Source organism: Epinephelus fuscoguttatus, linkage group LG5, assembly GCF_011397635.1.
Source record: "Epinephelus fuscoguttatus linkage group LG5, E.fuscoguttatus.final_Chr_v1".
Taxonomy (NCBI): Eukaryota; Metazoa; Chordata; class Actinopteri; order Perciformes; family Serranidae; genus Epinephelus; species Epinephelus fuscoguttatus.
The window spans coordinates 23,604,458-23,625,212 of record NC_064756.1 but is presented as its reverse complement, the minus strand read 5'-3'; the positions used below and the strand labels follow the sequence as shown (position 1 = coordinate 23,625,212).

The 20,755-nt window shown below is 41.1% G+C and overlaps 2 protein-coding genes across 2 annotated transcripts; both read right to left on the bottom strand.

The window, feature by feature from the left end:
• Positions 1–62: 62 nt before the first annotated feature.
• Positions 63–4,317, bottom strand: six9 (SIX homeobox 9). Its single transcript, XM_049575957.1, has 3 exons — positions 3,790–4,317; positions 2,108–2,268; positions 63–850 (listed from the first exon to the last, which is right to left on the bottom strand). Exons 1-3 carry the CDS (start codon positions 4,315–4,317, stop codon positions 682–684), a joined length of 858 nt encoding a protein of 285 aa, XP_049431914.1. The 3' UTR covers positions 63–681.
• A 311-nt stretch (positions 4,318–4,628) lies between these two features.
• Positions 4,629–20,624, bottom strand: six5 (SIX homeobox 5). The gene is made up of 3 exons (XM_049577448.1): positions 15,375–20,624; positions 10,246–11,711; positions 4,629–8,309 (listed from the first exon to the last, which is right to left on the bottom strand). The coding sequence occupies exons 1-3, from the start codon at positions 16,058–16,060 to the stop codon at positions 7,654–7,656; spliced, it is 2,808 nt and encodes a 935-aa protein (XP_049433405.1). The 5' UTR covers positions 16,061–20,624; the 3' UTR covers positions 4,629–7,653.
• Positions 20,625–20,755: the final 131 nt, after the last annotated feature.

The window sequence follows — 20,755 nt, the reverse complement described above, 5'->3', positions numbered from 1 at the left end:
GAGTGAAAATCCAACAGATGGTATTTTACACCATATGAAAAGGTGTAGTAACAAATCTGCAATAAAAATACAGCGGTTTTATTCAGTTTCTCTCAGAATTTGATGCAAATTCGGGAAGTCAGACACAAAATGCTGGAACTTGTGCATACAGTACATGCAGGAGCATTTCACCAGTACATTGTCCATCCTGGGGGCCAATCATTACCATTTTTATACCAATTTTAATGTTATGTATGGCCCGCTACACAATATTGGTTAATCAAGCAAGTTTACTTTGCATCTTTTTCTGTTCACCTCATGATGGCAAGACTATCGTACAGTTCATAGCTCACTGATCTTTGTGACTGAAAGATAAACAGTTGCATTCGTCTCATCTGTATGTGATTTTTTTTTTTTTTTTTTTTAACATAACCCATATAATGTGAGCAGCTGGCCCCCAGGTGTTTTTAAATTATCTTATCTGGTCCCTGTTCACCCCTGCTGTAACACATTAAAGAGCAATGTCTGCTGAGTCATGTTTTGGCAACATACTTGACTTGCAAAGTATTTTTTTTTTTTCACTGACACAAAAAATAGACTAGAGTAACATTCAAGAAAGACCAAAACAGTTTTAAAAAAAAAATAATAAAAAAAGAAACAACCATGTATTAGAAATTACAAATCAAAATTTGAAGGGCAGATTCAGTTGAGGCCTTCACACATGTGATGTAGAGGAGGTGGTGGGTGAGAGAGGGGTGGAGGTGGAGGTGGAGGGCAGTGGTGAAGGGGACGTGGGCTTGCTGGAGGTGAAAAGTCGTCAGAGGAAGGGTAGACGTCTCCTGAGGGTCCTCCAGAGTGTGATGTTTGGAAACTGAACAAAGAGATGAGGGGCATTAGAAAATGAATCTGATTGTGTCTTAACACAACACTGTCTATCCTGTCTATAATCATGTTTTAATTCAACCACAAGAGGGCGCTGTTGTTTTATATAAAATGAGACAACAGAGAGTTTAACATCACGACTTCCATTTGGTTTTTATATATTCTCAGGTTGCTCTAAAATTTAGTTCTGCTGTAAGGCCTTTGCAGATGTCCATGTTGCTTTAAAAGAGAGACAAACCAGTGCTTATACTTTCACCTGGTTTCAAACTGTAAGATAATAGTGGCAGGAAAACCAAAAAATCATCAATAGACCACCAAGGTCTGTGCATGAAATGTTATCATTCTAACATTCTTTGTTTTGGTGCCAGACTAAATACCAACAGTTCGGTCACGGTGTATTAGTATGTTCACTGTGGCTGTGGTGAGAGTGGCTGTAAATTGTTTTGTCCTGTTGTAAAGTCATGTCTCAATATTTTATGCCTCCGCGCCGGCGATAACGGTGGCTGGCGGCATTGTGATTTTGGGTTGTCCTTCCGGTTGTTTGTCCCTATCTCGTGAACATGATAGCTCAAGAATGCCTCGAGGGAATTTCTTCAAATTTGGCACAAACTTTCGCTTGGACTCAAGAATTACCTGATTAGATTTTGGTGGTCAAAGATCACCTGGGACCTTGAGCTTATCTCATTCTCATGAACCCAGTATCTCTAGACAGCCTTGAGGGTGTTTCCTCAAATTTGGCACAAACGTCCACTTGGACTCAAAAATGAACTGATTAGATTTTGGTGGTCAAAGGTCATTGCGATTTCACAAGACATGTTTTTTGCCGTAACTCAAGAATTCATATGCTAATTATGGCAAAACTTCACACAAATGTATAATAGGGTATAATGATGAAGTGATGACATGTCACATCCAAAAGGTCAAAGGTCAGCTTCACTATGACATCATAATGTTCTACGAAAACACTAGTGTTTTATCTCAGGAGCAGAAGGGGAGACATTTGGTCAGATGCTGAATTGGTGACACTAATCTTGAGTGTTCACCTTAAAACTGTGCTGACTGTATAGATCTGTGTGTGAAGCATCCATGTTTTCACAGTCATTAATGTAAACTATAAGTGCAACTTGACTGGTTTGCAGAGGCATACAATCACAAGGAGGTAATTATACTTTTATATACTTGCTGTTGGCTAGAGATAAACAGTTAGACAAAGTTAACAAGAGCGACCTGCTGCCCTGCCACTGACCCGTTAACGTCCATGTTTCGGTCCCTCTGCCTGCGGTTCTTGAACCAGTTGCTGACCTGTGTGGTTGTCAGGCCGGTGGACGCTGCCAGCTCCTGCTTCTCCCGGGTGGAGGGATAAGGTTTATGGCGGTACCACTCACGCAGTATACTCCGTGATTTTTCCTGTTGGTGAGTTGAATAAATAAAGTGAAACCTGAACGTGTTAAAGGGATACTTCAACCATACATGAAAAACACATATTTTACCTCTTACATGTTGTGCTATTTATCAGTTGAGATAGTTTTGGTGTGCATTTTGGAGAGATTAGCCTCTCACATATAGTGGAACTCAACTTGCGGTGCTCAAAGTGCCAAAAAATGTATTTGACAAACTCAACAGCAATGCCTCTTTCCAAAAATCATGACCTGGTTACTCAAGATGATCAAAACTGCCAAAATAAACACTAAAATAATGACAATAATGTTAAAATAGTTTGATAGTGCTAGTTCACCTGAGCTAGCTAACATTACAACTCAGCCAGGGGAATGCCATTAATGTGTACACCTCACACTGTCACAAGCTCGATCCTCTCGCCATGAGTAGATGCACGCCTTCTTCTGCACAGTGATATGGTTGGTGGGTGTAGTTCGGTAGAAAGAAAATAGGTCCTGCATTAAACTACTCACAACAAGGTCATTGGATTATCTTAAGTAACTAGGTCATGATTTCTGGATAGAGACATTGATGTTGAGTTTGTTAAATGTACTTTTTTGGCATTTTGAGCACCGCAAGCCGAGTGCCATCTAGTTCCATTATATTCAAGAGAAGGCAGACATCCCTACAGGTGATATCTCCAACACTCGACAACTGACACCAAAACAATCTAGACTGATAAATAGCACTACAGGTAAGAGAGAACATATGTAAGTTTGATTTTCTGGGTGAACTTTCCCTTTAAAACACAAAAACAGAAAAAGAATTGAGCTATCTCTTTCAAAACATACTTCAATAAGCCCAGTTCACTAAATCTGAAGTTTAGATGTTAGCAAATGTGAGCTGTGTTGCAATTAATCATTTATTCATGATGAATTGTTTTAGTGAATTCTTTTTAAATGTAATACAGTGGTCAAAATCCATCAATCAAACATGTTTCACGTTGAACATTTGAGGTTCAGAGGCTAAACTAATGTAAAAATGGTACCACTAAAGTGTGAAAATACTGCACTACGGGTAAAAGTCCTGCAATCAGAATTTTATTCAAATATCACCAGCAAAAAATACTGTAACTACCAAAAATAAAACTATTCAAAATGGCTCCTTTTATCAGTATCATGATTATATGTTTTTTAATGTACTCTGAATCTGCAAAGTAATTAATTAAAGCCTGATTATAGATGTCAGATAAAAATAGTGGACTAAAGAGAACAGGATTTCCCCCTGAAATGTGGTGTAATAGAAATAAAATACAGTATGCTAGTATGATATGTACATATAAACATAAATTAAGTATAACACAAGAACCACAATATTGTACTTACAGTAAGAACAGGACATACATACAAATAGTAAATGTGAGGTGTAAGATCATGTCCTTCAATAATTTTACAGCTGATTAAAATTCTCAATAGTCTCTCACAATGTAGCTAGCACATACCAGAAAGCTAAAGAACAGTTCAGGAGCACAATTGGAGTACGATAAGATACCTTGAAACAGTAACTGGTCTCCTCTCCGTCCCAGATGGTGTGTGGTAGAGGAAACTTCCTCCTCACACGATACTTGCCCACAGCTCCCAGGGGTCGGCCCCTCTGCCTCTCCGCCTCCATGTAGTGGGCTCTGAGCCAGAGCTGCTGCAGGAGAGGGTGGCTGCGGTGGGAGAAGGGGAAGCCCTCCAGCAGGGTGTAGAGGTCAGCGAAGCGGCCCTGGTGAAAGGCCAGTGCTGCTTTGGCCTTCAGCACGCTCTCCAGCTCCCCAGGGTGAGGAGAGGAGGAGAGGGAAGGAGGAGGAAGACTACGGAGGAAGCCGGCGAGACGATCCATGCAACTGCTCTGCAGAAGGACCTCGCACACACAGGCCACCTGCTCTGCGGTGAAGATCATTGCTATGGAAACAGAATGGTGGCCCCAAAAAAGTCCTGAGATGTGAGTTGAATCAAAGTCTGTGTGGAGATATCTCCTGAAGACTTCTCTTTTAAGTTTGTGCTGGAGCGTCTGTGGAGCATGTGTGTTTATCATTACTCATCATGTCCTGGCAGAATCAAATCACAAGTAACCTGACACCATCAGGGTTATCACAACACACCATACATCCCTCCTTCTCTTGTACAAACACATCCATGCACACCCCGCACACACTTTGGATTCACTATTGGACCTGCAGTCATCCGCAGCGAGGGAGAGGATGATGGTTTCGCTGTGCAGAGCGAAAACACATTTGAATAAAATTTTCTTGCCAAATTAGAAGCAAAATCCTCAGTCAACAAGTTTTAGCGTTGACAGCAACTCAGTTCCCAACACTCATAATAAAAGCCAAACCTTTTTTTCGTAAATGTAGTTTATTACAATAATATGTAATATAAAAAATAGAATGCATTTGAATACAAAAATGAGATAACAAGAACCTTGAATGACAAACGATCCCTTTCAGAACTATCAAAAAGTCGATCAGAACACATTATCTTTGGTTAAATCTGGAGTCGTGTGTCAGGTAGGAGAGAGTGACAACGTATCCGAGGCGACGAACAGACGGGTACAAATGTGCATAAGCCCACAGAGGCTTCAACGTCTACATACTTTGGTAAGAAATGGCTCATATAAACAAACACAGACTACCATATTTTACACACAGGACACATTTCCCTTTACCCCTAACTACTAAAAGACTAAAATTGATTTGTCCAAGCCATTTAATATTCTACACAGAGGCCGCTGAGAACGAATGACCTCAACATTTATTAACGAGGAATAACCTACTGTGTTTGAAAGTTACCTACCTGCCATCACTATTGATTTAATACCTGTAGTCTAAGATTTCACAACCTCAGTTTGCCCAACGACGTGACCTTCCGAGTGAAAATGAATATCATTTCCTATCTGTGTTTTTCCACAAGGACTCATTTTCTTACTGATTGATACATGCTTTAAATAGATTAAATGTACAAAAAAGACAAACAATAAACAAACTAATAAAAACAACAACAACACAAAGGCCATTACTGTAACTAGATGCGACAATTAAGTGTATTTTTGTGTACCATAATTGGCCAAAGGTTTGACCGCCACCTGTGTTATGACAGTGGAAAGCTCATATGATGATGATTAGCAATTTTAGGTTTCAAACAAAGAGACCTGTTTCGTCAATTTAAGGCAGATTTAATCAGGAAATCAGTGTCCTGTAAAGTCAAGTGGGGATTTTTAATGTTCCGATTATGAAAGGATGTGAGTCTAACCACTGTCACAACAACACGGCAACGCAGCGTAAACATCATGTGAATAAAAGGTGCAAAATATACAAATAGAGGAGATTGAGCGATGACAATGCAACCAAAACACATTTTTTTTCAATGGAGATCAGACACAGAAATGTGGGTATTCAAAAAATGTCCATAGAGTGAATACCAACATTTGGTCAGGTGTGTAGCACTTGAAAAACTGTTTTAAAACTCAAAAACATTAAACCAATAAGCTTTAAAATAAGGCACTTATCAACGTATCAACCGGTTTTGGATGCATCACTACGTGGGATCACAGCAAAACGCTTTAGTGTCATGCATGCTTCATGTATTTGAAAAAGCTTTTCCTCATCTCCCAAGTGTACTGACTGTTCAACTCAGCCATTGTGCCACATAGTGTCCTATAAAAAAAACTAAACATGCATTGCATAGAGTAAAGACCCTTTTCTTTCCTGTGTTGTAGCTTAACTAATGGAGGGCAGCTTTTGAAAACTGCAGAGAGTCATTTCAAACAGTTGACTGATAAAAATGTAGTTTGGCAGCATGTTTCAGCCCAGCCTTCAGTAACTCATTGTAATAAAATACTGCTTTATAGCCCTTGAAGCTATGATGTAATAATAGTTTCACATAAAACTCAAGTCCTGTTTGTGAAGAATACGCTCCTCACTATATTCCTGGAGTGTCTGCGGAACACGTCTTGAATCTCTGAGCTCTGGACAGGCAGTCAACACTCAGTTATTTCTAGATTTATGCCTTTGCCAGATAGTTTGGTGTAAAGTTACTGCGGTGGGTCCATAATGAAGTACTTCTACTGCCAGCAAAAACCCCAGACATCTTTTCCAAACTTGGTCTGTAGTCCACAAAACTGCAAAGGAGAATGGGCAAAGCCAAAACGCCTTGCGTAATATAGTCTCTTTTTTTACCACCAGGACCTGTGAGTGGGCCAAGCAGATGAAGCCCAGTTATTTCTTCTGTCTGGATCTGATAAAACAGATAAGGCACGTACGGATTTTTAGTAAAAACAATCCTGCCCGTCCATGTGAAACATAACTGGAGAGGATTTGTCTCAAAAGTGCCAGCTAAGACCATGATGGTTTTCGGCTTTTCTCAGAGAGCGGAGGTCCCTCTCCTCTTAGTGTTCCCATGGGACATTCTTTTGGAAAAAAAATATGTACAGTAGTCAACAGCAAAGAGAAATTATTCTATAGTCCCATTTGAATTGTGCCATGAATTACACGTTTATCAATTTAAAAAGTAATTTTTCGAGTCAAGAACATTGCAGTTTATTGTAGCACTATTTAATTTTGTGTGAAACTGCTCGGAGAACTGCATTTCTCGCCACGCACAATTTATGTCACCTACACCTGCAACTTTACTAACTCTGTAATCTAGCTTTGTACCCAGCACAAATGTAATGTTATTTTACCTGGGCTTTTTCACCCAGTGACTATACTGGTCATCATAAGTGCTATATCGTAGGCAACTGGACTCGCTTGAGTTTCTTGAGGACGTTTCACCTCTCATCCAAGAGGCTTCTTCAGCTCTGAACAACTGATGAACTGAAACTCAAGCAAGTCCAGTTGCCTACAATGTAGTACTTAACATTACCATGACCTGGATGACTGAGAGTCTTCACCAGCATGAGACTATACTGGTCTTTCTATCAGCTGGGAAGCTAAAGAACGAGCAGGACACATTGCGCACTTCGTACACCCCAGTACTAGCTTCAGCAAGGGAAAGAGGTATAACGCTTCCAAAACGACTTGTGTAGTCATCCAAGTTACATACGACAAACTATGACTTTTGTTACTAGCAAAATTATCTTTTAAATCTACAGACATCATATGTGTAATTCATGGCACAATGCAAATGGGATCAAAAAATTATTTGTCTCCCTCCACTGACTGCCATACGTTGTTTTTTTCCGAAACAAGGTCCCGTGGTGGTCCACCGGAAGGGGACAGACTTTGCCTCTCTGTGCTGAATATATTGTAAAAACAAACATTTGGCTCTTAGAGGACTGACATTGTGGAGTAAAATCTCTCAGACAGCAGAGTCTGCAATCTGCTGTATGTTTTTATCCAGAGACACTGGGTTGCCGACCCACAGGGTAAACAGACTACAAGCCCAGATCATCATCCACAGGGACAGACTGGAGCTGAGTAAGAATCTTGGAGTCCCCATCCATCTCCTCTGGATTCCCCAGTGCCGAGCTGGCTTCCACATCCTGCTCTGACGAGGGGCTTCCCAGAAGCAGCGACTCTCCTCCAGGTAGGCCTAACAAAGCCGGGTCTACAGGTAGGTCCCCCTTGCTGCGGACATCGAACAGAGTTAGACTAGCTGAAGTGGAGAGGGGCACAGGGCTCCAGGCTGGCTGGGACAACTGGGTGCTGGGTGTCGCCCCACTGTACATGGGACTGAGGGTGAGCATACTTTCTGGAGTCAGAGTATTTGGCGTTGGGGTGACTGAATGGTCCAGCGCATGAGGGGAGGGCTGGGCAGGTGTCCCAGTCTCTGGAGCACCATATGGTGGAGACGTGTTGATGAAGTTAAGGGGAGATGATGTGAGGCCACTGGGGGTCAGGCCGGAGGTGGTTAAAGCTGCAGGAGGAGTGGAGGAGGTGAGAACAGAGCTCACACCATTAGCAGAAATGGGTGGAGCCTCAGGGACTGGTTTCAGGGGTAAACTGGTGAGCTGAATGCCTGCTGGGATGGTCAGAATCAGCTTGCCTTGCTGGACACTCAAGTAGGGACTTCCACCGAGGAGAAGGTTACCTACGGTTGTGACAAGAGTCGCATCAGTGTGAGATGTAGCACCATAAAACATTTAGGAACCAAATTAATTTACAGACCAGTACTCACAACAACACGTGTTTCATACAATTAACATTTGCTGTAAGGAAGAATAAGTCAGGCATTAATAATCTCCTGCCTGTCTTGGTATTGTGTTAGCTGTGTAGGATTTAGTGGCATCTAGCAGAGAGGTTGCAGAACTGAAACTTGTTTGCTACGTGTTTAGGAGAACTACTGTGACCGACACCAAAACAAGAATAGTCCTTGATTTGTCTGTTCCAGGCTACTGTAGAACAACATGGCATACTCCATCAAAAAGGGCCCGCTCTAGATAGTAACAGCTTATTCTAAGGTAATGAAAACACATAGTTATGAATATTATATACCATTTCTTCTAATAGATGCCCCTGAATCCTACACAGTGGACCTTTAATTTTACTTAATTATTATCATTTTTTAGGGCATGTTTTTTATGGGTGTGTTAAGGCCTGAACATACTCGGGCGGAACGTACGCGGAACGGACTCCGCGGAGGTCCGTGCGGATTCAAAGCAGACATCTGCAAGCCCTGTGCGTGCAAAGCTCAGATTTTACGACCGCGCGGATTCCGCTCCGCGCACCAGTGACTGCTCGGCATGTATTTTTCACATTGCAGGGATTTTTCACGGGCATTTTTACAGGAAACTACAACACGGAAGTGCGCTGGACTATGAAAGCCCGAATGACTGCGGACGTTCCTCGCGGAGTCTGTTCCGCATACGTTCCGCCCGAGTATGTTCGGGCCTTTAGGTTGCAATGTAATGCATAAAATAACCTACTGTGTTAATAGACATACCTGACAAACAGCCATGAAAATAATTAAGAAGTTAAAAGGATAAGTTTATTGATCCATTGACATCAGCAACTGTTTTGATAATAATTTATTCATCATTATGATAATTTTCAAGCAGAAATGCCAATATTCTATGGTGTTTGTTTCTGCTTTTCTTTGTCTAATCAGATAATCAGCTGAATATATGCCGGTTTTGGACTGATGGTAAAACAAAATAAGGAACATGACGATCTTTGGCTCTAGTAAACTAAATGGTCATTTTCCCCTATTTTCTGATATTTTACAGACCAAACAAATGATCAGTTTATTCAGAAATTAACCACCAGATTAATTAATAATACAAAACATTTGTTAGTTCCAGTAACAATTAATTATATCAAGTGACTCAGCATCAGTTAATCCATGTAATGACATAATTATTACCTACATTGGTGCTAAAAAAGGTCAGTATCAAACAATTAGACTGTTTAGAAAATACTGTTTCTTTCCAAATAAATAAATGTTGACGAATTAATTTGCTTTTACAGCTGCAAGTAACTTTTTTTATGTCCATTGATTTGCTCATTGTTGTCTCCATCAGTCCATTAGTCTATATAATGCCAGAAAATGGTGAAAACTGCTCATTGTACAATCATTTCTCAATTCCATGTCCTTAACTTGCCTATTTTATCTGACTAATAGTCCAAATCCCAAACATATTCAGTTTAATATCATGTATGACAAAAAAAAAAATCCTCACATTTTAGAGGCTAGAAGCAGTAACTTTTTCGCAATTTGCTTCAAAAGTTATAGAAGCACTTCCTCTAGCTCACCTGGTAGAGCATGCGCCCTATACAGGCTGAGCCCTTTGCAACAGCACAGGTTCGCCTCCAGCTAATGGCCCTCTGCTACATGTCATCCCACCTTTCTTGTCTATCTACAGCTGTCCTGTCATTAAAGGCAAAATCACCCCCAAAATTAATCTTAAAAACACTTAATTATCAAAACAGTTGCCGGTTCATTTTCTGTCATTCATCTAATCATTCTCGTCTATCCACAAATATCTTCTATCTCGTCTATCCACAAATATCTATTGAATTCAGTGTACCTGGAGGAGCAGAGGGAAGCTGAATGATCCCAGAGTTGAGGAGCTGCACACCCGGAGCCACGCTGGTTGCTGGTTGACCCACACTCTGAATGGGCCTTAGCTGGTTTATCCTGAGAGGACCCTGTGTGACCCCTGCAGGAGCTGAAGACAGGATCTGTAAGGGCACTCCAGCAGAGGGGATGGAGAGAGAAGGACTGGCCGGTACCACTTGGGGGAAAGAGATGGTGGAAGACGTTTGGATGGGTGAGACTGGGACCAGCTGAGGCATGGAGAGGGGGACTAACTGTGCTGGTGTGGTGCCTTTGGCCTGGGGGACTGGGACGACTTGTGTCGGGGAAGAGATGGAAATGACCTGTGGGACCTGGATTTTGCTGGGTGTGGAGTTTGTGCTTTGGTCCCCCAGTTGGTGTACCGTTCGCTGTGGGAGCTGATTGTTGGTTAGCTGTGAGATAGAGACTATGGTTGTGGCACCTTCAGACAGAGATGTTGAAGCGTCCTGCTGCTGTTGCACCAGTCTGTTGCTTGTGTTCACTGTCTGGTTTTGGAACTGAGGAGCTGGTGAAGTGAGGGGGGATACTGGGACCAACTGAGGGCACTGGGACACCTGGGCTCCTGAAGAGTGCTGGACCAGTTGGGATACTGGTATACCCTGGATGGAAGGCACAACCTGGGGCAGAGAGAAAACCTGAGGGGTGGAGTTGCTGGAGGAAACCACAGAGCTAGAGGCGTTTAAGTGGGAGCCAGCAGTGGCGAAGACAGAGGTGGAGATAACCATGCCTGCAGACGACATCGAGGCGGGGAGGGTGAGAGTCTCCTGGCGCTGGGGGTTTTGTGTTAAGACTAGTGAGGGGAGACTGGTTGGGGAGGACAGAGTTGGTGAGGAGGGGGATAAAGATGAAGAAGAAGATACTGTCTGGCTGCTGCCCTCTGAATCAGGGACGCTGATGAAATCCATCGCATTGCCGCTTCCTGTTTTGGTGTGCAGAGGAGGAGAGATGATGGATGGATGGTTTGAGACTGGTGTGTTGTTGGTGCTAAGAACAACTGCTGGAAGACTACCTGGCTTGGCCTCCATGGCCGTAACCTCCTGTTGTGCCATAGAAACAACTGGCTGTTGCTGCACACTGATACTAGGTTTGGTGATTACCTGAGCCCCGTTCAGTATCAAAGGAGAGTTGGTGGCAACAGGACTCAGTGTGACTGTCTGGCAATCGCCCAAGTTTAGCCCATTAATTATGACACCAGCACCGGTGCTGGAGATCAGGGAGTTTCCATTAAGTAATAACGACTGGGGGGCTGTGAGGAAGCCACCAGACCCGTTTAGGATGAGCTGGCCTCCAGTGCTGCAGGGGACGGCAGAGAGAGAGATGATGGAGGCTGTGGAGCCGGCAACCTCCTCTGGTTTGTCAGGGGCATCGTCCATGGGGCTCGATTCGTCCTCAGTGCTGTGGTTCCCATCAGACTCACTGGAATGAAGAAATAAATGGGTCAAATAAGAGAAAAGTGGTTGTATTTAGAGGGTCAGCGCTCAACCTGAGTGCACTTGAACACTTAGAAACACCAACATCTTCTCCCTTTGTAATATGCTAATCCTTTAAAGTATTTGAGTTTATGACATTAGGCGATCTACACGAAAAACAAGGAGTATCTGTGCACAAACGTCTTTATCTTCAGAGATGGGAACTGATAAGATTTTATTAAGGCTTAAAATTACGCATAATTAAGGGTGGGCCACTTTGAGTGACAGGCTGTCTGCCGATAATGTCCTCGGCTTCTCAGTCAGATCCACCCGTCACTCCTCCATAGCTCCACCCTCTCACCCAAATATAGTCACTTCTGTCTCCAAAAAACCAAGATGGCTGAACATAAGGCATGTTTGTTGTTGTCTCTATTTAAAATAATCATTTTACATACAAGCAGCACTACTGTCATCTTACTTCATGAAATGAAGTCGTGCTTTGAACGGTTTCTTCCTCTTTGCCATGACTCCTTTTTGTGAGTTTCCAACAGTGTAGATGCATGAGTTTCACATCATAGTTTTACAATGCACAATAAATAGAAAAACATGCCGGCCTGGACTTAAGGAATTGATAAGCTCAGAGGCATACGATTCAGATGGATGTGGAACCGATTCCTCTACTAGAACCAGTTCTTGATTCCCGTCACTATTCATATTGATGGCATCTGGTTGTTCAGCATCAATTTTCACTTAGGTTTTGGTCTGATAATTTATTTAATTCCGAGTCACAATGGTAGAATTTGATATTGTGATATCGTGTAGAGGACTGAGAAACCTTTAAATTTGGCATTTTACTTTGCAGTAAAATTGAAATACTTTTAACTTCTCAAAGTAAACCATTCAAAAAATGTAATCACATAAATATGTAGTATGTGTGAAATGTGTTGAACAGAATTAATATAGCTTTTAAAATGCATTTATAATCATTTGACTTTGAGTATGTAATGTCTTACAGCATCAAAGTCAGGCTACAAAACAGCTATTACACATATATTCCTATAAAAAATAGTAATCATGATATATTGTCTCACCACCACACCCATCTTCATGTTTAGAAGTGCAACTCAGTAGGACATTTAAAGTTATCATACATTACCATTTCTGGTTTACAAAAATAGTCCAGAGATCCTCAGACAAACAAAATTCTCCCTGTACTATCTGTAATAATAATGGATGATTTTATTATGTGATAAGTGCAAAATATTCAATAACTGTTCGATATTTAAATGTTCAATTTTAGGGTGACTTTGTGATTTCTGGCAAAAATGTCTTTAAGCCAACTCTGAAGCATCTGCAGGTTTGCAATTTGAAAATATGTATTGAGTCTGGTAATTAAAAGTCCAGTGTGTATGATTTAGTGGCACTGACGCAAGAAAAGCAAGCAAGAAAAAAAGCCCCCTTTCCACAGCACAACAAACCCACTAACACCTGTTAACATCTGGCTTTGTATGTCATGGGAAAGGCTATAATCAGCATTAACACCTGGGACATATAATTACACAGTGGTTACAGGTATTTATCTGCTCCGGCTCTGATCGGCAGTGATGGAATTACAACACCCGGGATGAACTCGCTAGTTTTAGCTCCTTTACTGGCAAGATGTAATAACATACCACCACAAAATGACTTCTGTCTCCGCCCAGAAAGCACTCAAACATCGTTCCAAATTAGCTTGCACCAAGTTTGAAAGAGAAACTGTATAAAGTAGGAGATATATAAAAAGAATTATCCACTGTAATATCTTCAGAGGCCGTCATGCTGCTTTCTACAGTTTACTCATCTGTTTTCCTCCCTGCCTGTGATGTTGAACATGACACAACAAACAAAAAACAGGCTCTAGTCTAATGGCAATAAGAGAGAGGGTTCTATAGCTTTTATTTACCGGGGTTTCCTGTGTTTAAAAAACCTACGTACACACGCTAGTTTTGGTGGAAAAGTGTTAATACAATGGCTGAGGCAAAAACACAAAGGGCCCAATGTAGAGCCAGTGTTTGGTTTGTTCCTGGGCTACTGCAAAGCAACATGGGCAACACCGTGTAAGAGGACCTCCTCTGTATGAAAATATAAATGGCTCATTCTGAGGTAATAAATACAAGTCTTCTTTTCGGGTGATTATAAACTAATAAAACATAGCTATGAATATTATATACAATTTCTGCCAATAGATGCCCCTAAATCCTACATACTGGACCTTTAAATCAATAAATAAATATAATCAGGCTATGTAAAGATGAAGATATAAGTAGCATTTTCATAATAACATCCATGATTCAAGTCAGCAATCAATTTAAAAACTTTTCTGAATAAATCAGTGTACTGTTTTTAATTTCCTGAATGATGTTAACTCTATGTGCTGTCACTGTGAGCCCCTGAAGGCGATGCATTCAATGGGCAATTCAATGTAAAACACTCAAACTAGATACTCCAAGAGGTGACGCAGTTGGTCGATCATTCTGCCCAGCACTACAGTGACTACTGGTGACTTGCTACATATTTATTTATTTAATTTATTTTGTCTTGTTTTTGTTTGCTCGTAAGTTTGTTTGTTTGAAGGGTAGGATTCAATTGTTTAATCGTTTTGGCAGTCACAAAAAAGTGTGCTGTGCAAGTGGCTATGCACAGCACATGATTTCTTAACTTAAATAAAAACATTTCTAAATATCATCTATTTCTAAAGTAACTGGAGAAAATACACCAGACATTAGACATGTTGCATGTTTAGATTAAATGAATGATAAAACTTTCTTCTAGTTTATTATAGAACAGATTTTTAGTGGTTAACTTATGACGTACGTAAAGATACCAAACATTTAGTTATTTGTATTGATCCTTGTTGACCTTTTGTGGTCATCTTTACCATTTCATCCTACAGTGGATCAGTTTAGAGCAAAAGCTTGATCAGATTCCTAGACTCCTCTTTCAGGGCGTGTCCTTGTTTAATGTATAGCCGCCTTCAGATTGTCTGCCAGACCACCACAAACCCTCTGATAAGATAACTCCTGCTGTATTCTCTCTTATCTCCTCACAACTTGCCTTCCCCCCTGCTCGGTTTAATAGTGGCTGCAAAACTCTGAGATTTCAGCCTGTGTGAGAGCAGCTTAAAGAGGATTTTTTCTCTCCCTACCTTCCCCTGATAGAGCTTTTACTCTAACCTCAGTCACCCTGCAGGCCCCAGGCAGCGGTGCAGGGTTTCAGGAAACTTGAGCCATGGTGGGTGCCTGGATCTCACATTTCATAACAAAGCAACATGCTCCTGGTCTCAGACCTGGGTGGCTTTACTGCTGTCAAATGTCAGCTCCCCTGGCCATATTTTCTACATGAAGCAGTGTTTTTAATTGTTAGTTTTGCTCTTTTGAAGTTTAATGTGTGCATACTCTTTATGTGCAGCCATGTGCAGCGGGCCTGCAGGTCTTTGTTTACTATTAAGGTTTGGTCTGGGAGTTTCAGGGACTGGTTTGTGTTAATAACAATGTCATAAACACAAGGTAACAAGCTCTGGAATAAACAATGGGAAGTTTCAGACAGCTGTCGCCTGGATGCTGGATCATGACTTCACCTAACTCACTCCACAAAGCAGATACAGTTCTATAAATGTGTTTGCTGGTCTTGCCTTTTGCTGTGGGTCCCGGACGGGGTCCTGTCCCTCTGCCTGCGGTTCTTGAACCAGTTGCTGACCTGTGTGAGGGACAGCCCGGTGACTTTGGCCAGGTTCTTCTTCTCGTCCGGAGTGGGGTACCTGTTGCTCTTATAGCACTCCTTCAATGCATTTCGGGACTTCTCTTTGAAGCAGTACACCGTCTCCTCTCCGTCCCAGATAGTTTTGGGCAAAGGGAACTTCTTCCTGAGCCGGTACTTGTCCACTGCGCCCAGGCTGCGGCCCCGGGACCTCTCCGCCTCCTTGTAGCGGGCTTTCAGGTACAGGTCCTGCAGGAACCCATGGTTAGACGGGTGGAAGTCGTAGCTCTCCAGGATGGCGTACAGCTCCTTGAATTCCTCACGGTGGAAAGCCACCAGTGCCTGGGCCTTGAGCAGGGTCTCGTTGCCACGTAGCAGCTCGGACGAAGGAGGTATGGTGGATAGAAATCTCCACAGGCGATCCACATTGCCCGCCTGCAGAAGGGCCTCGCACAGACATGAGACTTGGTCAGTGGAAAAACTCAGAGCCGACTTTTGGAAACTTTGGAGTAACTGCTCCGAGACTTGCACCGGGTCTTGCTCTTCTTTGTACTCGGCGACTGTCGGCTCGTCCGTGCTGTTTTCAGATTGTTCTGTGGACTCCAAAGACAAGGAAGCCATTTTTACTTTAACTTTTTTTCCTCCAGTAGTTCCTCCTCCTCCTCTCTCCCTCCCTCCCTCTGCAGAGCAGCCCTCTCTCCCAGTCTCCACCAGCCGAGCACACCATGACTGTGCCTGCTGTCACGCCCCTTTACCAACCCTATGTCTTTGTTCAAAGTTACTTTGTTATAAATAGGACAACACTATATATTAGAAGATTTAGATATTAAGATTTTTCTATCCCTAAATTATACTACACTAGTCCCAACATATTCCCTTTTTCACTTAATTTCTACTTAGTTTTCATCAACAATACAACGTATACATTTCCATTTTTACAGCTGTATATAACATCTGTATACATTATATTCAGAAATGTTCTGAACATAGACACAGAAAGATAGATGAAAATACAAATATCCACTCCTTCATATTAACCATTTAGTTAGAAAAAGTTTTAAATAGAAAAAGTTAACAAAAAATGTTGTTTTTAAAGAAATTTTAAAGAAATAAAAATAAAAGTAATAATCGACCACTCCACATTATAATCACACAGAACAGTGCAGGTACAAACAGAAAACATAAACATTTTAAATGGGTCCCTTTGTATTTCCTGTTTGAATGTACGTTAATGCAGAAGCTGACAGGAAGTAAACAGGGACCAAAGTTGTTGCCGTAGCAACAGAATAGCAATGAAATGGTCCATATGTGTATGTGATATGTGCATAAAGCAAAATTTAAATAGAAAAAGGTAAAAGTTTTTTGTTTTGTTTTTTATATCTAAAGAAATGAAAAATAAAAGTAATAATTGTCCGCTCCGTAACCTCCTCCTTCTGATTAACTTAGACCTGTTGTCCTCGTTTGTGGACACGTTTCTGTCCCATCTAGTGGTAGTAAGAGCAGGATACACTAATCCATGTAAAAACAAGATGGCAGCTATCTCTGCCAAGTCAGGCTGCAGCTGATCCCGACACAAAAGTGGACAAAAACTGCTCAGATTTTATGATTGAAACTTGCTTTATATTATGAATAATGCTTGTAGTTTGATATCACAACAAATTTGACCAAGACACAGTGGCAAGCTACGACACTTTTAATTACGAAGTACTGGTTTCAGGACACTGGGACTTTATTATGATTATGTGTTGATATGTATGATAATGTTTAGGTTTTTTATACTTATCCGGTCCTACTGATCCCAAATGGCGTGGAGAAATTAAAAATACATACCAAACAAATGTTTGGGTCTCAGGATGATATTATAATCACACAGAAAAGTACAAATACAAAATTCGTACTCCAGACAATGACATATGTGTATGTGATATGCGCATAGGGGAAATATAAAAGCAAAAGTCTGGCAGAGCTCTGCTGGGTGATTACCCTCACTGTATTGATAAAGGCATGACAGGACTACAACATTTTGTAAAGACGGATGTTTCTTAGTCATACTTCCACCATTATTATACATATATGATTATTATTGTTACATACATATACCATCATATATTAAGGACAGAGGGATGTCATATGCTGTAAAGCCCTCTGAGGCAAATTGTGATTTGTGATGTTGGGCTTTATAAATAAAATTGAATTGAACACTACAAATGTTCTTATCAGTGGCACTTTTCACATTTGCTGTTTTATAAAACAAAAAAGTTCTCAAGCATCTGACTAATATGGATGATGGCACAAGTATAGAGATCTCGTATCAACATTTCCATGTTAAAAATACTCCACTACAAGTCATGGGTGTGATGAGATAGATGTGGTGAGACAATGGGCCCCAGGGCACAGATATGCAGAAGGCCCCACCACCTCTCTTCAGCCCCCTCTCCCACTGCAAAACCTGCTTACATATGGCTGTTTAATGCAGTGGGAAAGGTTTCGATTGGCATTCACTCCCAGGTCAAATGGCTCTGCAGTAGTCACAGGTATTTATCGTCTCATCAGCATTGATGGAAACACAACACTAGGATGAACACGCTCATTTTAGCTCATTTACCAGCAAAATGCAATGACGAGTCACCACAAAATACCCTTGGTGTCTGTCTCAACAGCACTCAAACATCGGTCCAAATTAGTCCGTACTGAATTTCAAAGAGAGTTTTCATAAGCCTCCATGCTCCTCTCTGCTGTTTACCTCTTCTCTGGTCTATTGAGGACATCAAACAAAACACGCCAAAAAAAGACACACACACAAAGGCATACTTGTCTGTCTGTCGCCTTTTTTAGCAGGTTAACCCAAGCATACCTTGTTACAGGCTACAGACTCCTTTCCCATTGCCAGTAGACCAGAGATATGTACACAGCTCTGCAGCAGATGAGTATGCCTTTCTGTTTATGTGTGGGGTTTTTTTTGGTGTGTCAAGTTCAACATCACGGACAGGCCAGAAAACAGGTCCGTAAACTGCAGAAAGCAGCACAAGGCAAAGCCCCGTCAACACTTAAGAGTGGTTAATACTTCTTTTAATATATCTGTTACTTATTAAGTCTTTCAAACTCGGTGCAGACTTATTTGGACTGATGTTCTGAGCACTGCTTGGGCAGAACGAGTGGTATTTTGTGGTGGCACATAGTCAATTTGTGTCTATTTCAGGTTATTTTGTGTCTTTCTTTTGCAATTTTTGTCACTTTATAGTTATCTGTGTCTCTTTGCAGGTCTTTGCATGTCTTTATGGTCTTATTGAGTCTCTTCCTACTTGGAAAGTGTTAATTTGACGTTAACATTTTGCAGTTGAAGGCCAGGAGGCCCCATCTGACACTTGCCCGTTCAGAAATCCATCCATGCTTCAAGTAAAAGTTTTGCATTCACAATTCTACTTAATAAAACTACACAAGTCAACAAAATGTACTTAAAGTTAGAAGAGCTGAACCAGTAGTCTATTGATCAATTACTTTGATAACTAATTAATCCTTTTGGTCACTTTTCAGGCTAAAAACCTTCTTGAATCTGAGAAAGAGTTTGCTGCTTGTCGCTGTCATGTGATAGTAAACTGAATCTATGGTCAGATAAAACAAGAAGCTGCCTTGAACTCAGTGAAATTGTTATCAGCATTTTCTGACATTTATTACAAAAAATAAAAATATATATATTTTTTTGACTAGACCAGAAACAAATCCACAGATTAAGCAGCAATGAAAATTGTACATTGCAGCCATAAAAGCACTAATCAGTTGGCAGAATGGCCCCTGTTAGAGTGTGATATCCTATCATTAATAACTGATGCATTACAGTGTAGTAGCTGCTGGTGGTGAAGCTAGTAATAAACTAATAGTGAAGTAAAATGTACAAGCAGGACTCATAGGACTCAGATATTGTCCACCACTTCAGACCACGACGAGTATTGGTGTGTCTTTGGTAAATTCAGACAATAACCGAAACTCACATCATGCAGTATTAACCTCACACTCCTGGAAGAATCTGAAAACCAATGTCATGTGTAATGAATAAGGCTTTTATAAGACAGTTTCCCTGTGCTTGCTCAGGTGAGACTTACTGTCCTCCCAGTTTTTCAACCGGATACCACAGTTCAGTGTGCCTGAGGTGGTTTCCCTATGCAAATACTGTCAGTGCAAACACATGCAATTAAGTCTACACTAACACAGCAGGTATGATTAGCATATGTGACATGCTTTATGTCTGGATCTCTGCAACAGATGTGTATCAGCTTATATACATTCTTATAGACTACATCAGTGCCCACTTTATTCATTGTAGGGCAGGTTCAGAAAAAAAGGTGACTTGTCTAAATTTATGTGCTGTTGTAATGATAAAAACTGAAAGCAACTACATTTGTATGTACAGACCTTAACTTGAACCTCGGATGTTAATCAACACTGTGTCAGACACAGAAATCTTTATGTTCTTTGTGATATATGTGCTACAAATATGTGAACATGACCTGCAGATGAGGTGTGAATGAATGATTCCAGGTTTGCAGACCTCCATCTTCATCAGCAACCATAGGAATGTAAATCATTTGCTGTAAGACTGTGGGCTCGCCCCCCCTCTACTCCTCCCAGCATAGCTCTCAGCTTTCTTTGATCTCCTCTTTCTGCCCATACATGCTCTGGTCTGTTATCTGTGCTCGATGAATACTTTGGCTAACTGAAATACATGTACGCCCACTATTAAAGAAAAGGGTAGCTTTTCTGTCAGGGAAATTGTTTCAAGCTTACTTTTTTTAAAATCAATCTAGAGTGGGACAAAGACTTTTTAAGGAATTTACATTAATGTTATACACAAAATCAGCTACTGAAATACTCAACAGACAGGGTGGAAACGAAAATTATAATAGCCTTAACTGTGTGGCTTTGCTGGTCATTATTGAGTCTGAGATTAAGCTGTTTATCAGGTCAAACCTGTAGTAATATACAGTACAGGCCTATATTTTCTTATAACAGAGTCGTTAACTTCCAAACAATGGGCAAAATGTCTTGTTTAATATGGCAAGTTTGAATGAATCCTTATGTAAAGAAACTTTTTGTTGTCTTTGTTTACCCTGGTGGTTTAAACTGGAGGACAGCGCCGCTGTGTGGTTGTTTCAGAGGTTGCATGCGCTTCTCTCCGATGATTGGCTTTCCATCCTGTCAATCTTCCGGTGAGTAGGCGGTGCCTCCAATGCTATTGGTTGAATTTATTTGCTTCTTGATGTGATTGGTGTTTTCCAGTTTGGGGGCGGGTAGAATGTTCCAGAGCTGGGCGTAGCAGGA

What these genes read in the sequence shown, in the direction of transcription:
- six9 (XM_049575957.1), bottom strand. Translation starts at nt 4,317, where the DNA reads ATGATAAACACACATGCTCCACAGACGCTCCAGCACAAACTTAAAAGA. An exon ending in AGACCAGTTACTGTTTCAAG is followed by an intron (nt 2,269 to 3,789) that starts GTATCTTATCGT and finishes ACTCACCAACAG; the next exon opens with GAAAAATCACGGAGTATACT. An exon ending in CGAAACATGGACGTTAACGG is followed by an intron (nt 851 to 2,107) that starts GTCAGTGGCAGG and finishes CTCTTTGTTCAG; the next exon opens with TTTCCAAACATCACACTCTG.
- six5 (XM_049577448.1), bottom strand. Translation starts at nt 16,060, where the DNA reads ATGGCTTCCTTGTCTTTGGAGTCCACAGAACAATCTGAAAACAGCACG. An exon ending in TCCGGGACCCACAGCAAAAG is followed by an intron (nt 11,712 to 15,374) that starts GCAAGACCAGCA and finishes TCTTCATTCCAG; the next exon opens with TGAGTCTGATGGGAACCACA. An exon ending in GCTTCCCTCTGCTCCTCCAG is followed by an intron (nt 8,310 to 10,245) that starts GTACACTGAATT and finishes TCACAACCGTAG; the next exon opens with GTAACCTTCTCCTCGGTGGA.